We start from the raw sequence: 16,895 nt of genomic DNA, 5'->3' as shown, positions 1-16,895 counted from the left end.
AGAGATGGAAAAATATTCCATGCTCATGGATTGGCAGAATTAATATTGTGAAAATGTCAATGTTACCCAGGGCAATATACACGTTTAATGCAATCCCTATCAAAATACCATGGACTTTCTTCAGAGAGTTAGAACAAATTATTTTAAGATTTGTGTGGAATCAGAAAAGACCCCGAATAGCCAGGGGAATTTTAAAAAAGAAAACCATATCTGGGGGCATCACAATGCCAGATTTCAGGTTGTACTACAAAGCTGTGGTCATCAAGACAGTGTGGTACTGGCACAAAAACAGACACATAGATCAGTGGAACAGAATAGAGAATCCAGAAGTGGACCCTGAACTTTATGGGCAACTAATATTCGATAAAGGAGGAAAGACTATCCATTGGAAGAAAGACAGTCTCTTCAATAAATGGTGCTGGGAAAATTGGACATCCACATGCAGAAGAATGAAACTAGACCACTCTCTTTCACCATACACAAAGATAAACTCAAAATGGATGAAAGATCTAAATGTGAGACAAGATTCCATCAAAATCCTAGAGAAGAACACAGGCAACACCCTTTTTGAACTCGGCCATAGTAACTTCTTGCAAGATACATCCACGAAGGCAAAAGAAACAAAAGCAAAAATGAACTATTGGGACTTCATCAAGATAAGAAGCTTTTGCACAGCAAAGGATACAGTCAACAAAACTCAAAGACAACCTACAGAATGGGAGAAGATATTTGCAAATGACATATCAGATAAAGGGCTAGTTTCCAAGATCTATAAAGAACTTATTAAACTCAACACCAAGGAAACAAACAATCCAATCATGAAATGGGCAAAAGACATGAACAGAAATCTCACAGAAGAAGACATAGACATGGCCAACATGCACATGAGAAAATGCTCTCCATCACTTGCCATCAGGGAAATACAAATCAAAACCACAATGAGATACCACCTCACACCAGTGAGAATGGGAAAAATTAACAAGGCAGGAAACAACAAATGTTGGAGAGGATGTGGAGAAAAGGGAACCCTCTTACACTGTTGGTGGGAATGTGAACTGGTGCAGCCACTCTGGAAAACTGTGTGGAGGTTCCTCAAACAGTTAAAAATATACCTGCCCTACGACCCAGCAATTGCACTGTTGGGGATTTACCCCAAAGATACAAATGCAATGAAACGCCGGGACACCTGCACCCCGATGTTTCTAGCAGCAATGGCCACGATAGCCAAACTGTGGAAGGAGCCTCGGTGTCCAACGAAAGATGAATGGATAAAGAAGATGTGGTTTATGTATACAATGGAATATTACTCAGCTATTAGAAATGACAAATACCCACCATTTGCTTCAACGTGGATGGAACTGGAGGGTATTATGCTGAGTGAAGTAAGTCAGTCGGAGGACAAACATTATATGTTCTCATTCATTTGGGGAATATAAATAATAGTGAAAGGGAAAATAAGGGAAGGGAGAAGAAATGTGTGGGAAATATCAGAAAGGGAGACAGAACATAAAGACTGCTAACTCTGAGAAACGAACTAGGGGTGGTAGAAGGGGAGGAGGGCGGGGGGTGGGAGTGAATGGGTGACGGGCACTGGGTGTTATTCTGTATGTTAGTAAATTGAACACCAAAAAAAAAAAAAAAAAAAAATGAAAGAAAGGAGGCTTACTGTGAGCTTATGGGCCAAAAGCTTCAGCAAAGAATTAGGACTTGGCTTGGGTTTTTGAGGCATGCAGATGTTTTGAGATAAAGAGTTTGCAGGAATTCAGGAAGAGAGTCAATGTATCTTCAAGCTATCTTTAATTAAAGTGCTCAGAATAGTAAACTGGATCTCAACTCGGAGAGCCAGTGAGAAACTGAGAAGCCTGAAACTTGTAGGAAGATGGAAACCTGTTCTAAGGATATGATGTCTCTTGCAGACAGCTGCAGGAGTATAAGGAGAAAATAATGAGTAGATATTGGAGTCTCTAAGAGTTCTATATGAGAAAGCACATAAACATGAGAGACCTGACTTCTCAGCTGACAATAGATGTTCTGGCAGTGGGAGTGAGCAAGACACTGAAAAACAGAAATAATAATATTTAAAACGAACTTTATAGTTACAAAGGCCTTCATATAATACAACTCCAAACTACCCTCTCAGCAAATTTCAAGTATACAATACAGTATTATTTATAGTCAGCAGGCTATACATTAGATCTCTAGATTTTAGATTCCACATATAATATAGATAACATAATACTTGCCTTTCTCTGTCTGGCTTATTTCACTTAGTATAATGTCCTCCAGGTCCATCTGTGTTGTCATAAATGACAGGATTTCCTTGTTTTTTTTTTTAAAGATTTTATTTATTATTTATTCATAGACATAGAGAGAGAGAGAGAAAGAGAGAGAGAGAGAGAGAGGCAGAGACACACAGGCAGAGGGAGAAGCAGGCTCCGTGCTGGGAGCCTGACGCAGGACTTGATCCCGGGACTCCAGGATCGCGCCCTGGGCCAAAGGCAGGCGATAAATTGTGGAGCCACCCAGGGATCCCCTATTCCTTGTTTTTAGTATTCAATTGTATGAATATGCCACATTTTCTTTAACCACTCATCCGTCATGGACAATAGGTTGTTTCCATATCTTAGCTATTATAAATAATGCTGCAATGAACATAGGAGTGCAGGTATCTATTAAAGAAAAATAATTTCAGTTCCATTGTGTATATGTGTGTGTGTGTGTGTATATATATATCTATATATATACATATATTCCATATATATATTACACATATATGTATATATATATTCCATATATATATATACACACACACACACACACACACACATATACACAATAGTGGGACTGCTGGCTTACATGGTAATTCCACTAAAAAATTTTTTCTAACACTGTTAACCATAATGTCTGTACCAATTTACATTCCCACCAACAGTGTACCAAGGTTCCCTTTTATCTACATCTTCACCAACACTTGATACCTTTTTTGAAATTGAGTTATAACCAACATAACATTTTATTGGTTTCAGGTGTAGGACAAAATGATTTGTTATTTTATATATTGTGAAATAACTGCCACAATATATCTAATTAACATATGTCCCCATACATAGTTACAAAATGTTTTTCTTTGTAAAGAGAACTTTTAAGATCTACTCAGCAGCTTTCAAATATGCAATTCAGTATCATTAAGTAGTCATTATGATGTACACACAGCCCCATGACTTACTTTATAACTGAAAATTTGTACCTTTTGACCTCTTCATCCATTTCACCCACCATCTTCCCCCACTCTGGCAATCACCAATCTGTTCTCTGTATCTATGAGTTCAGTTTGGGGGTTTTTTGTGGGGGAGGGATATTTCACAGATAAGATCATATTGTATCTTTTTTTTTTTTACTTATTTCATGTATCATAATGTCAAGTTCCATCCATGTCACAAATACAAGATTTCCTTTTTTATGACTAATACTCCATTGTATAGATCTATATATAGATATCCATGTCAATATAGATCACATTTTCATTATCCATTCACCCATTGATGGATACTTAGGTTGTTTTCATATCTTGACTACTTTAAATAATGCTACAATGAACATGGAGGTCCATATATCTTTTTAATTAGTGTTTTCATTTTCTTTGGGTAAATATTAAGAAGCAGAATTGCTAGCTTATATGGTGGTTCTATTTCTAATTTTTTGAGGAACCTCCATACTGTTTTCCATCATGGCTGCACCAATTTACATTCCACCAAAAGCGCTCAAGTGTTCCCTTTTCTCCACAACCTTGCCAACACTTATTTGTCTTTTTGATAATCATTCTAACTCGTATGATCATTTTCATTTTCATTGTGGTTTTTTTTTCCTTTTACAGCATTTTTATTGTTTTTATTTTTTTTATTTTTTATTTATTTTTTATTTTTTTTCAAGTATGGGTGTGATTTTTATTTTATTTTTTTTTATTTATTTTTTATTGGTGTTCAATTTACTAACATACAGAATAACCCCCAGTGCCCGTCACCCATTCACTCCCACCCCCGCCCTCCTCCCCTTCTACCACCCCTAGTTCGTTTCCCAGAGTTAGCAGTCTTTACGTTCTGTCTCCCTTTCTGCTATTTCCCACACATTTCTTCTCCCTTCCCTTATATTCCCTTTCACTATTATTTATATTCCCCAAATGAATGAGAACATATAATGTTTGTCCTTCTCCGACTGACTTACTTCACTCAGCATAATACCCTCCAGTTCACTGTGGTTTTGATTTGCATTTCCCTGATGACTAGTGAAGTTGAGCACTTTTCATGTACCTGTTGGCTATTTGTATGTCTTCTTTGAAATAATGTCTATTCAGATCCTTTGCCCATTTTACAATTGGGTTATTTGCTTTTTTGATACTGAGTTGTAGGAGTTTCTTACATATTTTGGATATTAGCCCCTTATCAGAGGTTTTGGATATTAGGCCCTCATTCTAGAGGCTGCCTTTTCATTTTGTTGATTTCCTTGTTGTGTAGAAAGTTATTAGTTTGATATACTCCCACTTGTTTATTTTTCTTTTTGTTGCCTGGGCTCTTGGTGTCATATCCAAAAAACTACTGCCAAAAATAATGTTGAGTTTTTCCATTTGTTTTCTTCTAGGAGCTTTACAGTTTGTCTTAAGTCTTTAATCAATGCTGGCTTGATTTTTGTACATTCTGTAAAATAAGGGCTCAATTTCATTTTTATTCATGTGGAAATCCTGCTTCCTCAAGTTTTTTTGAAAAGACCATATTTTTCCCATTTTGTATCCTTGGCTCCCTAGTCAAACATTAATTAACTACATATATGTGTGTGTGTGTGTGTGTGTTAATTTCTCTCTCTTGTGGTTTGTGTATCTGTTTATATGCCAATACCATAATGTTTGATAACTATACTTTTGTAATATAGCTTGAAATCAGGGATTGTGATGCCCAAGACCAAGAGTCATATGCTCTACTAACAGCCAGCCAGGTGCCCTGGTATTTACATCTTTTTGTAATGTGTATCCATTAACAAATTATTGTAGCTACAGTTACTCTTAGTACTCTTGGGTTTTAAATTTTATGCTAGCATTAAAAATGATTAAAGCACCACCATAATAGCACTGGAGTATTCTGAATTAGACTATATACTTATCTTCTCTATGGAGATTTACATTTGATGTTTTCGTTCTGCTGTTCACCATCTTTTCATTTCAACTTGAAGAACTTCCTTTAGCACTTATTGCACACCAAGTCTGGTGGTGATAAACTTGCTTAGCTTTTGTTTGTCTGGGAAAGTCTTTGCCTCTCATTCATTTCTGGATAGTTTTGCCAGGTGAAGTATTCTTGGTTAGCAGGGTTTTTTCTCGTAATACTTTGGCTACTTCATCTTATTCCTTCCCGGCCCACAAAGTGTCTGCTGAGAAGTCAGCTGATAATCTTTTGGGTGTAGCCTTGTACATAGCAATTCACTTTTTCTTGATGCTTTCCAAATTCTGTCTTTGACTTTAGACAATTTGATTATGTCTCAGTGAAGATCTCTCAATATTCAGCCTCTTTGTGATTTTTGAGCATCATAATCAGGATGTTTATTTCCTTCCCTGGACTTAGGGATTTTTTTTGGCATTATTTTGTTAAATACGTTTTCTGCCCCTTTCTCCTTCCCTGTGATTTATGGGGCTCTCAAAATGTCTATATTGTGTTATTTGATGGTATTCCATAAGTTACAAATATTTTCTACACTCTTTTGCATTGTCTTTTTCTTTTTGTTTGTTTGGATTTCAAGTTATCTGTCTTCAAGTTTAATGATTCTTTCTTCTGCTTGAGTCTATTGTTGAAGCTCTCTATTGAATCCTTCAGTGCAGTCATCATATTCTTCAGCTCCTGAAATTATTGGTTTTTTTTAATGGTTTTTATCTCTTTGTTAATCTTTTAACTTTATGTATTGCTTTCCTGATTTCCACTAGTTGCATCCTCTTGAAGCTCACTGAGCTTCTTTAGTATGATTATTTTGAGCCATTTTCCAGGCAATTCCTAGATTTCTATTTCTTTGGGGCCCACCACTGCAGTTTTATTTTTTTCCTTTAGTGACACTGGTTTCCTTGATTCTTTGTTCTTTGAATTCTTCTATTGCCATCTTTGCATTTAAAGAAGCAGTCCTTCCTGCCAATCTTTACTGACTGGTTTTGGGAATGAAAGACTTTCACCAGTTGGACCAGTTAAAAATGTGAGGGGTTCCTCAGACTTTTTTTTATGGATGCACTCAACCCCATCCTTTTATTTCCTCTTCAGGAGTATTTAAGATTTTCTGTCTTCTCTTGATTCTATGAAATCAGTCTAGGTACTGAGAGCCTCCTGTTTATTTCCTCCAAGATGGTGTCCTGGAACATTCAAGATTGTTTTCCTTCTCTCATTCCTACTTAATTGAGCCAGCTGCTGATATCTACATACTGTGCAGATGCTTGCACTTGCCATCTGCAGAGGCTTGTATGCATCATCTCAGGGTGTATATAGAATTCTGGGGGCATCTGTCAGCCAGTTGAGGGGGTACATCTGCAGATAAGAAGTCCCATGGAATTCATGAGTAGTTCTCTTGGTAGAGTTCACAAACCAGGTAGTAGTAGGATCTGTAGCTGATTTTTGAGATCCATATCATAGTTTCTAGGAGTATCCATTCCCTTTCTCTGTTCCCAGATCCCCCCCAAGACTATTTAGCTGTGCCAATCATCTCAGTGACCTCGGTGGGACAAAATAGAAGTTGGCTTCTTGGGCAATGTCTCACAAGGTTCCCATGGGAGAAGTCACAAGCTGGGAGCGTCTCTCCTGACACTGAACTATGCTGTCCTTGGGGAAGGATGACATAGGCAAAGTGAAACTGTTTTTCTTACCCTCTTCAATGCATCTATTTATGGATATTTTGTTTCAGTGAGGTGCTAGAACCTCTTTGTGAGACTCCTGGTTTCCCACAGAAGTATTCACATCCATGATGGTTGTCAAAATTCATGTTTGTGTAGGGGGTATGAGGACTGGACTCTCCTTTTCTGCCATCTTGCTGACATCACACACTCGGTGCCTCATCAGATTTATATCACTTTTTCTTTCCAGAAAATCCACTGATGACACAATGAGACCAAAGGTGGGTAAGACTTCCAAGTTCCTTTGGGACTCCTGGTTCCTGCTGAAAATGCAGAAGGGACTGCAGCCAGGAGGCAAGAAAGCTGCCTAGTAAGGACCATAGCTTGGAGGACTTGGGCATTGTAATTCAGGGTGCTCTTAACTAGCTAGTGAATCTAGGTAATACTTTCAATGCTACTACTTCACTAGATAACTCTAGGGGAAGGCAGGCTATCTGGGTATTTATAAGGATAAAATATGAGTCTGTTTCTACCTGTCACCCACTAGCTAGATCAAGAGATGACAGGAGATACCACCTAAAAATGACCCCATAAGACTGAAGGGACTTTGAACTGCCTGAAAAATAGGGTGACTTCAAGTGTCCATCTCAATTTCCAAAAAAATACCCTGTATTCTATCAGTTTCATGATGTTTTTCAGACTCTGGAAGAGTTAGGGTAATGTTCCCAAGATATATCTCTTATTTCAACAGGAAATACAGCTAACAATCACTGAAGCTCTTTGGGACCAAGTGAGTACAAAGGGGTCATCTTTTGACAGCATGTTGAGACATGGGAGAAAGGAGAGAGGAATTAAGAAAGTAATTGCTGGGATGCCTGGGTGGCTCAGTGGTTGAGTGTCTGCCTTTGGCTCAGGGCATGATTCCTAAGTCCTGGGATCGAGTCCCACATTAGGCTTCCTGCATGGAGCCTGCTTCTCCCTCTGCCTATGTATCCGCCTTTTCTCTCTGTGTCTATCATGAATAAACAAATAAAACCTTTTAAAAAAAGTAATTGCAGATTGATAGTGAAGGATCTCTATGCCTCTCTTGTCTTGTTCTATTACTCATCCAGTCCCAAATCATCAGAAACTCATGTTTGTGTACCTTGGCACCCTTCTAGATATCCACCTGTCCATTAGATAATCCCTCTCAAATATGTTTTCTCTGCCAACCTTTTAAAAAGAACTATAGAATGAATAAATCTGATCCACAAACAAGAACCTTATGGCAACTATTGAGAAATCCATATACTTTAAATCTTGGATGAGAAGAAGGCAAAGTTACCATTTTGTTATGAAAATTATATATCTTAATTCTATTGCTGATCCAAAAGGAAGTTATTTTACCTTCAGAGCTACTCAAATTGTCTAACAAATACTTGACTGTAGCCCTTGATTCACATATCATAAACCATAATTTTCTGAAACATTCGCGCCCCCCCCCCCAGAATGAATTAGCTTCAAAATAAATCTCTCAAAAAATAAATGACTCACTCTGAAGAGTAGAGGTATTCATTTGAATGCCAAACTAAGTCCATTAAAAATGACGGGCACTGAGGGGGGCACGTAATGAGATGAGCACTGGGTATTATGCTATATGTTGGCAAATTGAACTCCAACAGAAAAATATACAAAAAAATTAATTTTCATATAATTGCTAGTGAGTTTCAGAGTAACATCTCCATTGCTTCTAAAGGTCTTGCCTGGAACATGATGGGATTTTATCATTAGCACAGAGGAGGATTGTTTTCTCCTACTGGTTATGGCTGGTAGGTCTATATTAAGACATTAAAGGACATCAAAACTGGATTGTCCTCCAGATATAATTTCAACATAATTTCAATATTTGGATCCCACTCTTCTTTGAATTATTTATAATAGGAAATTGCTTTAGTAAGGCATTTCTGTTGTGAATTTCTTTAGAGTATTTTAATAAAGATTCTGGAGGAGCTTGAATACTAGATTCATTCCATGGGATCAGAGGTTGCTAACAAAAATTTTTTATGCTTCAAAATGTCCTACATATTCCTAAATTTATTGACAGTAGTTTAAATGAGAATAATGGCTAACAATAGAAAACTATGCCTGGAACTTTCCTGTTCTTAAAATTTATTAGACTCAGACCTGCTTTTTGTTGAAGACTTCTAAAGTGTTGAGAAGTAAAAGAATATAAGTCTGTACTTTGGATGTGAAGAATAATTGCCATTTTTGTGGTTGGGAAAAGATAGCTAAATCTCATTTCATGAAACTGATTTAAAGAGATCCAGTAAAAAAAAAATCCTTCGTTAAGTCAAACGTTTGATAATAAATGAAACTGCTGAATCCAATTACGAGTGTGTTTTAGAATCTGACAACTACGAGTTGAAAATAAAAAATAGGTCCACTAGGTCACCAGTGTGAATTTGTTGCCTTCAGTCTTCTTACTAAAACAATGCCATGAGCACTAAGTCTCAGAATCTAGGTTATTCAGCCTTGATTTTGAAATTGCTTTATAACAGACTTAAATTTAAAGAATTTGAGAGTAGCTTCTTTTTATTCTCTAAAAACTGGTGTCTTTTCTATTTTCACAAAATGCCCTTGGTTTCCTAGCTATATAAAAATAACAAAGTGGCCAATTCTCAAACATGAAAATGTCAAATTTCACTTTATATTTGAATGGTATATTAGTGCAGAAGCTAACTATGCCCATTAGATAGCCAGAGCAAGTTGTTATGTTTATAGAACATAGACATTATTTGGAGTTTCTGATGACTTCCCCAAAATATCAACTACTTTAGCTTCCCATTCTTGACATTCTAGTATACATTAAGTATACATTTATGTATACTTAAATTCTTAGATAGAGATGGGAATTAGAAGACAATTGATCACTTTGAATCTATAAGTTTCCCTATGGAGCCAAGCAAGAAAAGACTATTAAATTAATGCCTGGATTTTTTTTATTAAAAATTTTAAAATATAAAAATTTTTTAAATGAGTAAAAGTCTCCATAGTCTCTCCTGCAAGCTCCTATTGAATATTATATGAAATGAATAATGTAATCAACTTTTTTACTCTATGATTTTCGATGACTCTTCTATAAATTTTACAGAAGAAAGCAATCTTCTTAACTAAAAATGGGTAGAATAACTATTTAATGTTCTTAAAATTATCATATTAGATAGAGTAAATTGCTTATGTAAGCATCAGAAAACCATACTGTTGGGAACCAGTACATAATTGGATACCTATGACATTAAAAAGGATGACAGTGATACAACAAAGAATGAATAAAGGCAGTAAATTGATAACTGGCACAGTCCATCCCATTGACTATTCAGCTTCCATGTGCACCAATACACACGTTGAAACTCCTGAATTCTATATTTCCACCAAACAAGATACAACTATCCATCTCAAAATCCTCATCCCTTCCCCAAAATGAAGCAACTCAGATTTCCAATAGTCATTATATCCACCCATAGCTAGGTGCAAGTGGAAATATATATTTAGTTTTACAAGACTGCCAGATCTTTTTCCAAAGTGATTATACAATTCTATACTCCTTCCAACAACGTATGAACTCTAGCTGTTCTGTACACTTACCAATATTTGGTGTTGTCCTCCTGTGTATTATAATCTAAATACAAATATGTGTTGATTTTAACAGCTATTATTGCTTCAGAACAATGACCAATTAAACAAATGAAATATAATAGTGGGTTTCATTTATATTCTTTTCACAACTCAGACTTCTTTATTTTTTTTTTAATGATAGTCACACACAGAAAGAGATAGAAGCAGAGACATAGGCAGAGGGAGAGGGAGAAGCAGGATCCATGCACCGGGAGCCCGACGTGGTATTCGATCCCGGGTCTTCAGGATCGCGCCCTGGGCCAAAGGCAGGCGCCAAACCGCTGCGCCACCCAGGGATCCTCGAGACTTCTTTAAATAACTTCCTGTGTTTCACTCATTTATCACATGGAAAAATGGTGGCCCAGAAGTCTACTCTATACGTAGAGTAGAAGTCACTGGGATTTATTGCTAAAGCTAGGAAGCCACACACACTACAGCCTGATAGCTGCAAGATTTTATACACACACACACACACATATATATAGTTCCTTTATAATAAAGCCTATAATACTAATTTTTCAAAATTTTTGTGTCTTCTTTCAGGTACGAATGGCTTTTAGGGATATACAAAAGGAGGTGAGATTAAATTTCAATTCTCTAAATTTCCTGACCACATCATTTTCCTTTGCTCCCATTTTACTATACCCTACTGTGATGTTGACCCTGATTAAGGTTTTAGTTTCATCCCTTTATCTAGTGACTTCTCCCTAAAGAGCAGCATGGACTTGTCAGTTCAAGAAGCTTAGGGAAGAAAATGCTTAACAATCTCCTTGTGGAAATAGGATAACAGAGAAAGCTGTATCTATCAGAACTTCTCTCAGCAAGAATACTCTGTATGGTCATACAAAACACTGATAAGTAACTTAGTTAAGAGGAGTCACCAAGTGACATAGTAAATTTCCTTATTGGGCAAGGATGTCTACTAACTGTAAAGAAGCACAAATTAGAGGCCAGAGCTAAATGTCTTTGCTAAAGAGAAACATTCCTCTTCCTCTGCTCTTCCTCCATACAGATTTCAGTCTTTTTCCTATGCAATGATCAAATATTTTAAAAATACAGTCAAACATGCACTATTATTATTGGCCTGTCACAGACACTGGGTTATTTTATTAGCTTCCTCAAGGTGTTGATATATCTGGGTCCTACCGAGCCTGCCGTCCCACCTTTTTTTCCTGTCTGTTATAGTGAAGAACAGGCACTATCTATCTATACAATTTCTTATCAGTAGCTACTTCTATAAGTAAACACACACCTTAGAACAAGTACTAACATTATAAAACCAAGGCAAATGAGAAAATTTTAGACAGATTTCCTTTGTTTCTCTGAGTAAAGATACAGTTTCATTAAGATTAGCATCTAAATATAATATGAGCCTCCCATGATCTTAGAAACAGTAATTCTCTCTTCCTAGTTGGCAAGAAATGATGTATAAATTAATTGAGAGGACACTGAAAATAAACTTCCTCTAATTCACTATCTGAACCACTCTTGGCCTTAGAAATGAAATATTTCTATAGTCCCAAGAAGCTATGTCTTTGTATCCTGCTGCTATGTCTGGGACTTACTCTAGGGAAAAATTATAGCAGTGTTTGCCTCCAACTGGCTGCAAGTAAAAGGAGACACTGGGTAGAGATCAGAAACTTGATATTTTTACCCAAGTTTTGCCTGAGGGTCAGGGTGTCTCCACCCTCCTAAAACTTTAGTCCCCTGATGCCTGCGTATCCTCCAGACAACATTTCAGCTAGTAAGAGGAGGAAGCCTGTCTATAAGTGGGACTTGTGTGTGTTGATTTCCACCCTCTCAGGGCCTATATATGAAGTTAAAAGTCTCATCTGATGTCCTCTATGCTGAAACTCTCTTCTCGTGCTTCATCATGGGGTCCACCAGAGAAATCCCTTCCTTCAAAGGTCCCCAGGCTGGTAGGCAAAACAGACACCCTAGTCACAGACTTGTTAAGAACAATTTTTGTACTTAAATACTGAGAGAAGAATATCAAGCAAAAGATAGTAGGAAGATGTAGAATTAGAACGTGCTTTCTTTTTAATTAGACAAACATAAGGACCCATGCCTAGAGCACTGTTATGGAGAAAGATGATCTACCAGACTCCTGTTTGCTCATGGGTCCCAAAGTGTATCATCAACAGTTGTTTACTCTAGGATGGGTATGAATTTTTCTGAATGACTTTCACAGATACTTAAAGGTTCTCCCCTTAGAGAACCACTGGAGATGCAGTGAGGATAAAACGGTAAAAAAATGCAGCCAGGAAAGGGAGAGCAGAAAAGCCAAAAAAAAAATTTAAAAGGAGAGATCACTAAATAAGCAATTATGACTACAAGTAATGAATCATGTGTCTCCCACCCTTAAAGAGGCCACACCTCATCTTATTTATTTATTCATTATTCAGTAAACATTTATTGAGCAGATGCTGTATGCAGGGCATTATGTTAGGTGGTTTGGTATGAGGGATACAAAAACAATACAAATTCTGCTTTTAGGAAACTTAGAATTTAATTGCATTCCCTAAAAGCCCATATTTCCCACATAGACATCCTACATTTGACCAAGTGTATAGCTGTTACACCAAATTTTCAGAGGAGACTGGCCTCTAAGTCTCTGATTATCTCTGAATTCTCATTATTTTTCAGCTGCAGGAAGATGCTCGGATTCGAGGTAAAAGCAGTATTCCAGGTTTGGATAAGCCAAGAGTGGTGGGAGGGAATAAGGAGGAGTTCAACCCAAAGTCTCATCTTCTCTTTGGCTAAGAGCTGGAGTTGAGATGTTCTTTTCTTTTCCCCCTTCAGCCAAGTGAAACATTGGCTTTCCTTGAACTCCCATGAGCACTGCTAGTCTTTCCTCTGTCCAACCCAATTAGCTGGACAGGTTCAGAGGGATCCTTTACCCCAATGGGATGGCAACAGAGGACCTGAGGATACTCTCAGACCTCAGTAAGACATGGCTTTTTTCAATAGAGGAGAGACAGCAAGCATAGAGGTAAGCAGCTTCCCAGCTCTGCTATATGGGCTTAGCAGGACTGGCATTGGGATTAAATAGTGGGGAGATCAGAACAGAATGCTTACTCAGAGTAGTCAAATTAAAATTCTCAAATGTCCAGATGCAAATTCTAGTGTTTAAGAAAAATAACCAAAACATCCAAAAGCCTAGAATTATAGCATAAAAGCCATATCTGGAGCTCCTTCCTTCACCCATTCAAGAAAGAATGTATAAATCGGGGCTTTCAAACCTCATTGTTTTGTACATGTATACAAACCACCTGTATACCTTGTTAAAAAGCAGATTCCAATTCTGTAGGTCTAGCATGGGCCGGAGATCCTATATTTCTAACAGGCTACCATGTGATTCCAAAACTGCTGATTCATGAATCAGACTTTGAGTATTGAGGATATAAGTAACTGAGCCCAGTAAAATATCCTCCAATGTCAGAATAAAATAAGATTTATTTCAGGGATTTCCAAGTCCCATGGAAATATTGAGGAATCTTCAGATGTGGGTGGAGGAATCAGAGAGAGGAGGAAATCAAAAGGAAATTTCTGATTAGTCTAGAGGTCTCTCTGGGAATTAAAACTACCCTATGCTTTTCTAGCTCCTCCCCAAAACAGAGCTCATAAGAGTCCAAAATTTCTTTGATCTTTAAATATAGCCAGTCCAGAAAAAAACCCTCTGATCTTTCTCCAAGCCTAGTCAATCACCTCATTCCAGAATGTAAGAAAATATGACCAGGCAGCATCCATTATGAGATACAAAGGAAACTTGTCTTGGCTGCTGATCCTTAAGGGTCAACAGGTCAAAAGAGCTGAGCTTACCTCAGCTTCTTCTTTATCCAAGTGACCTCCAAAGAGGTCACTGCAGGGTTCTGGGAATACCCACCTGATGACCTAGAATGTAAAAATGTTGATTTATGATCCTAACTATTGCTGCTATTAGTTTTCTGCTTCCTAAAAGTGGGGGAGGAGGGGATTCAGAATAGGATGAGAATTCAAGCCTCACTGTACACATTGTCCATACAAAAAAGGAGACAAGAAGTGAGAAATCAAGGACCTGGGCTCTAGTGGAAGTGCCCTGGAATTGAGACATTTTGCTAACTCCTAATGCCCAGCCCTGGTTAAACAGATCTGATGGCTATGATTCACTACGTTTTGCAAGTGACCAGATGACTGGTGCCACATTCTGCAACTGTCTGACAGATTTGTAAGTTTCTAGTTAAGTTCTAACTTCTCCTTCTTTGGCTATAGTCCAAAGTTAGGATGTGAGCAGGGTTCAGGGCCCTCAGGGAGACATTTCTAAACTCCTGTAAGAGAATGACTCCTTCATGTGTCCACCTCAGGGATGAGCAACTTCTCCATGACACCCAGGTCATCTACAGCTAGGACTGGGTAAGTAGCTCTTTTTTGATAATCCCCAAAGGAGATGGCAACCACCAAGATACGGGTATAGTGGCTAGGAATATAGCTGCCTCTGAGCCTTAAGCTTTCAGAAGCCTATACTTACAATATACATCTCTCCTAAAGGGGCAGGAGGTAGCCCCCCACTATCAAGTAGTGGTGAACTACAGAATCAGGGCTTCTTCCTCCATCCTCAGCCCCATTAGAAATACCTGTAATCTCAGGAACAGTCCTGGCCTCACCATAATAGATGTGGAGAGATTCTCATCATTCAGTTGATGGAATAAGGGAATATAGAAAGAATGTCAGGTAAGAAAAGAAAGCACTAAAGAAGGAATAAAAAATTAGGAGTTAGAAGAAGGACTTAGAAGAAGAAAATCAATAAGAATTAGAAAGTCCAATGCCCCAACATTGGGAGACGTCAATTTCTTTTCCAAAAGAAAAAGACTAGGATTGATTGGGAAGATAACAGAGTAGAAGAACCCTAAGCTCACCTCATCCCATGAATATAACTAGGTAACACGCACATTAGCATAAATAACCCAGAAAATGATCTGAAGACTAGTAGAACAAACTTCACAACTAAAGGTAGAGAGGAGGCCACATTAAAGAAGGTAGAAAGGATTAAGACACAGTTGGAAAGTGAAACAGACCATGGCTGTTCAGGTGGGAAGGGAGCTTGAGAAGGGAAAAAAACATAAGGCAGCCCAGGAATGGAGAGGATAAATTCCCATAATATTTGCCTTTGAAAGCAAGAGGGGCTGAATGCCATGAGTTCTCACAACCAGCAGGACTTAAAGCCTGGAATTTTAAAAATCAGCCAACTAAGCTCTGGGAGAGTCCAGAGGATGTTAGGAAGCCATGTTCTTAAAAAGACAGCATGACAAACAGCCTGTACAGATATAGTGTAGAACCATCAGTTTGAAAAATGCCAGGGCAGAAGGGAAAGAGAGCAACTTGTTCATCTCAGAGCAACATGGCTTGCAGAGACAGAGATCACAGAGACCTATCCAGAAACAAAGGAGCTACCAGGCTCCATTTCCCTCCCCCACTTCTCCCTCCCTGCACAAACAACAGTCATCTATGGGAACTAGCATTGGCGCCAGATACAGAGAGACAAAAGGAGACTGAGAAATAAGTTCCAAATGAAAGAATAGGACCAAACCACAGCAAGAGACCTAAGGGAAACAGATATAAGTAATATGCCTGATAGAGAATTTAGGGTAATGATCATAAAGATACTCACTGAATTTGAGAAAAATGTGCAAGTCATTAATGAGACACTTAACAAAGATTTTTTTTTTTTGCTATTCTCTTTTTTTTTATTGGAGTTCAATTTGCCAACATATAGCATAACACCCACTGCTTACCCCATCAAGTGCCCCCCTCAGTGCCCGTCACCCAGTCACCCCCCACCTCCCGCCTACCTCCCTTTCCACCACCCCTTGTTCATTTCCCAGAGTTAGGTGTCTCTCATGTTGTGTCTCCCTTTCTGATATTTTAAAAAAAGAACCAATCAGAGATCAAGAACACAATAAATGAAATTTAAAAAGCACTTGATAGAATAAACAGCAACCTAGATAAATCACAGGAACAAATTCATGACCTGGAAGACAGAGTAATGAAAAGTAATCTAGCTAAGCAAAGAAGAGAAAAGAAAATTATGCAAATTGGGAATAATCTTAGAGAACTCAGTGACTCCATCAAGTGTAGTAACATTCAGAGTATAGTGATCTCAGACGAAGGGAGAAAAAGGGCAGAAATTTTTTGAAGAAACAACTAAAAACTTCCCTAACCTGGGAAAGGAAACAGATATCCAGGTCCAGGAAGCACAGAGATTTCCTAAAACATTCAATTCAAAGACATCCACACCAAGACAAATAGTAATTAAAATGGCAAAAAGTAGTGATAAAGAAAAGAGATTTTAAAGCAGCAAGATCAAAGAAGACAGTTATATACAGCTCCATAAGGCTATAAGCAGATTTTTCAG

The 16,895-nt window shown here is 37.8% G+C and overlaps 2 protein-coding genes across 7 annotated transcripts in view; one reads left to right on the top strand and one right to left on the bottom strand.

Annotated features, from left to right (window-relative positions):
* Positions 1-16,895, bottom strand: part of LOC144296902 (olfactory receptor 8S1-like) — a 170,688-nt gene that overhangs the window by 138,036 nt on the left and 15,757 nt on the right. For 2 of the 4 annotated variants that reach the window (XM_077870267.1, XM_077870273.1), the window contains exon 1: positions 3,227-3,932. The exons of the other annotated variants lie outside the window; for them this stretch is intronic. The gene's annotated coding sequence lies outside the window, so the exon portion shown is untranslated. Of the gene's footprint in view, positions 1-3,226; positions 3,933-16,895 lie in introns of those variants that run through there. 4 annotated transcript variants of the gene reach the window in all.
* The window catches only part of C25H12orf54 (chromosome 25 C12orf54 homolog), a 32,987-nt gene that overhangs the window by 5,956 nt on the left and 10,136 nt on the right, over positions 1-16,895 (top strand). For 2 of the 3 annotated variants that reach the window (XM_077870276.1, XM_077870275.1), the window contains exons 3-7: positions 7,101-7,131; positions 7,602-7,640; positions 11,048-11,080; positions 13,151-13,175; positions 14,848-14,896. In XM_077870276.1, the coding sequence (XP_077726402.1) occupies positions 7,101-7,131; positions 7,602-7,640; positions 11,048-11,080; positions 13,151-13,175; positions 14,848-14,896 (177 nt within the window). The remainder of the gene's footprint in view (positions 1-7,100; positions 7,132-7,601; positions 7,641-11,047; positions 11,081-13,150; positions 13,176-14,847; positions 14,897-16,895) is intronic. The other variant, XM_077870277.1, reaches the window with a different exon arrangement.

The sequence above is a fragment of the Canis aureus genome, chromosome 25 (genome assembly GCF_053574225.1).
Source record: "Canis aureus isolate CA01 chromosome 25, VMU_Caureus_v.1.0, whole genome shotgun sequence".
In the NCBI taxonomy this organism is placed as follows: domain Eukaryota; kingdom Metazoa; phylum Chordata; class Mammalia; order Carnivora; family Canidae; genus Canis; species Canis aureus.
Note: the sequence above shows the minus strand (reverse complement) of the source record. Positions and strands in the feature narration are given on the sequence as shown.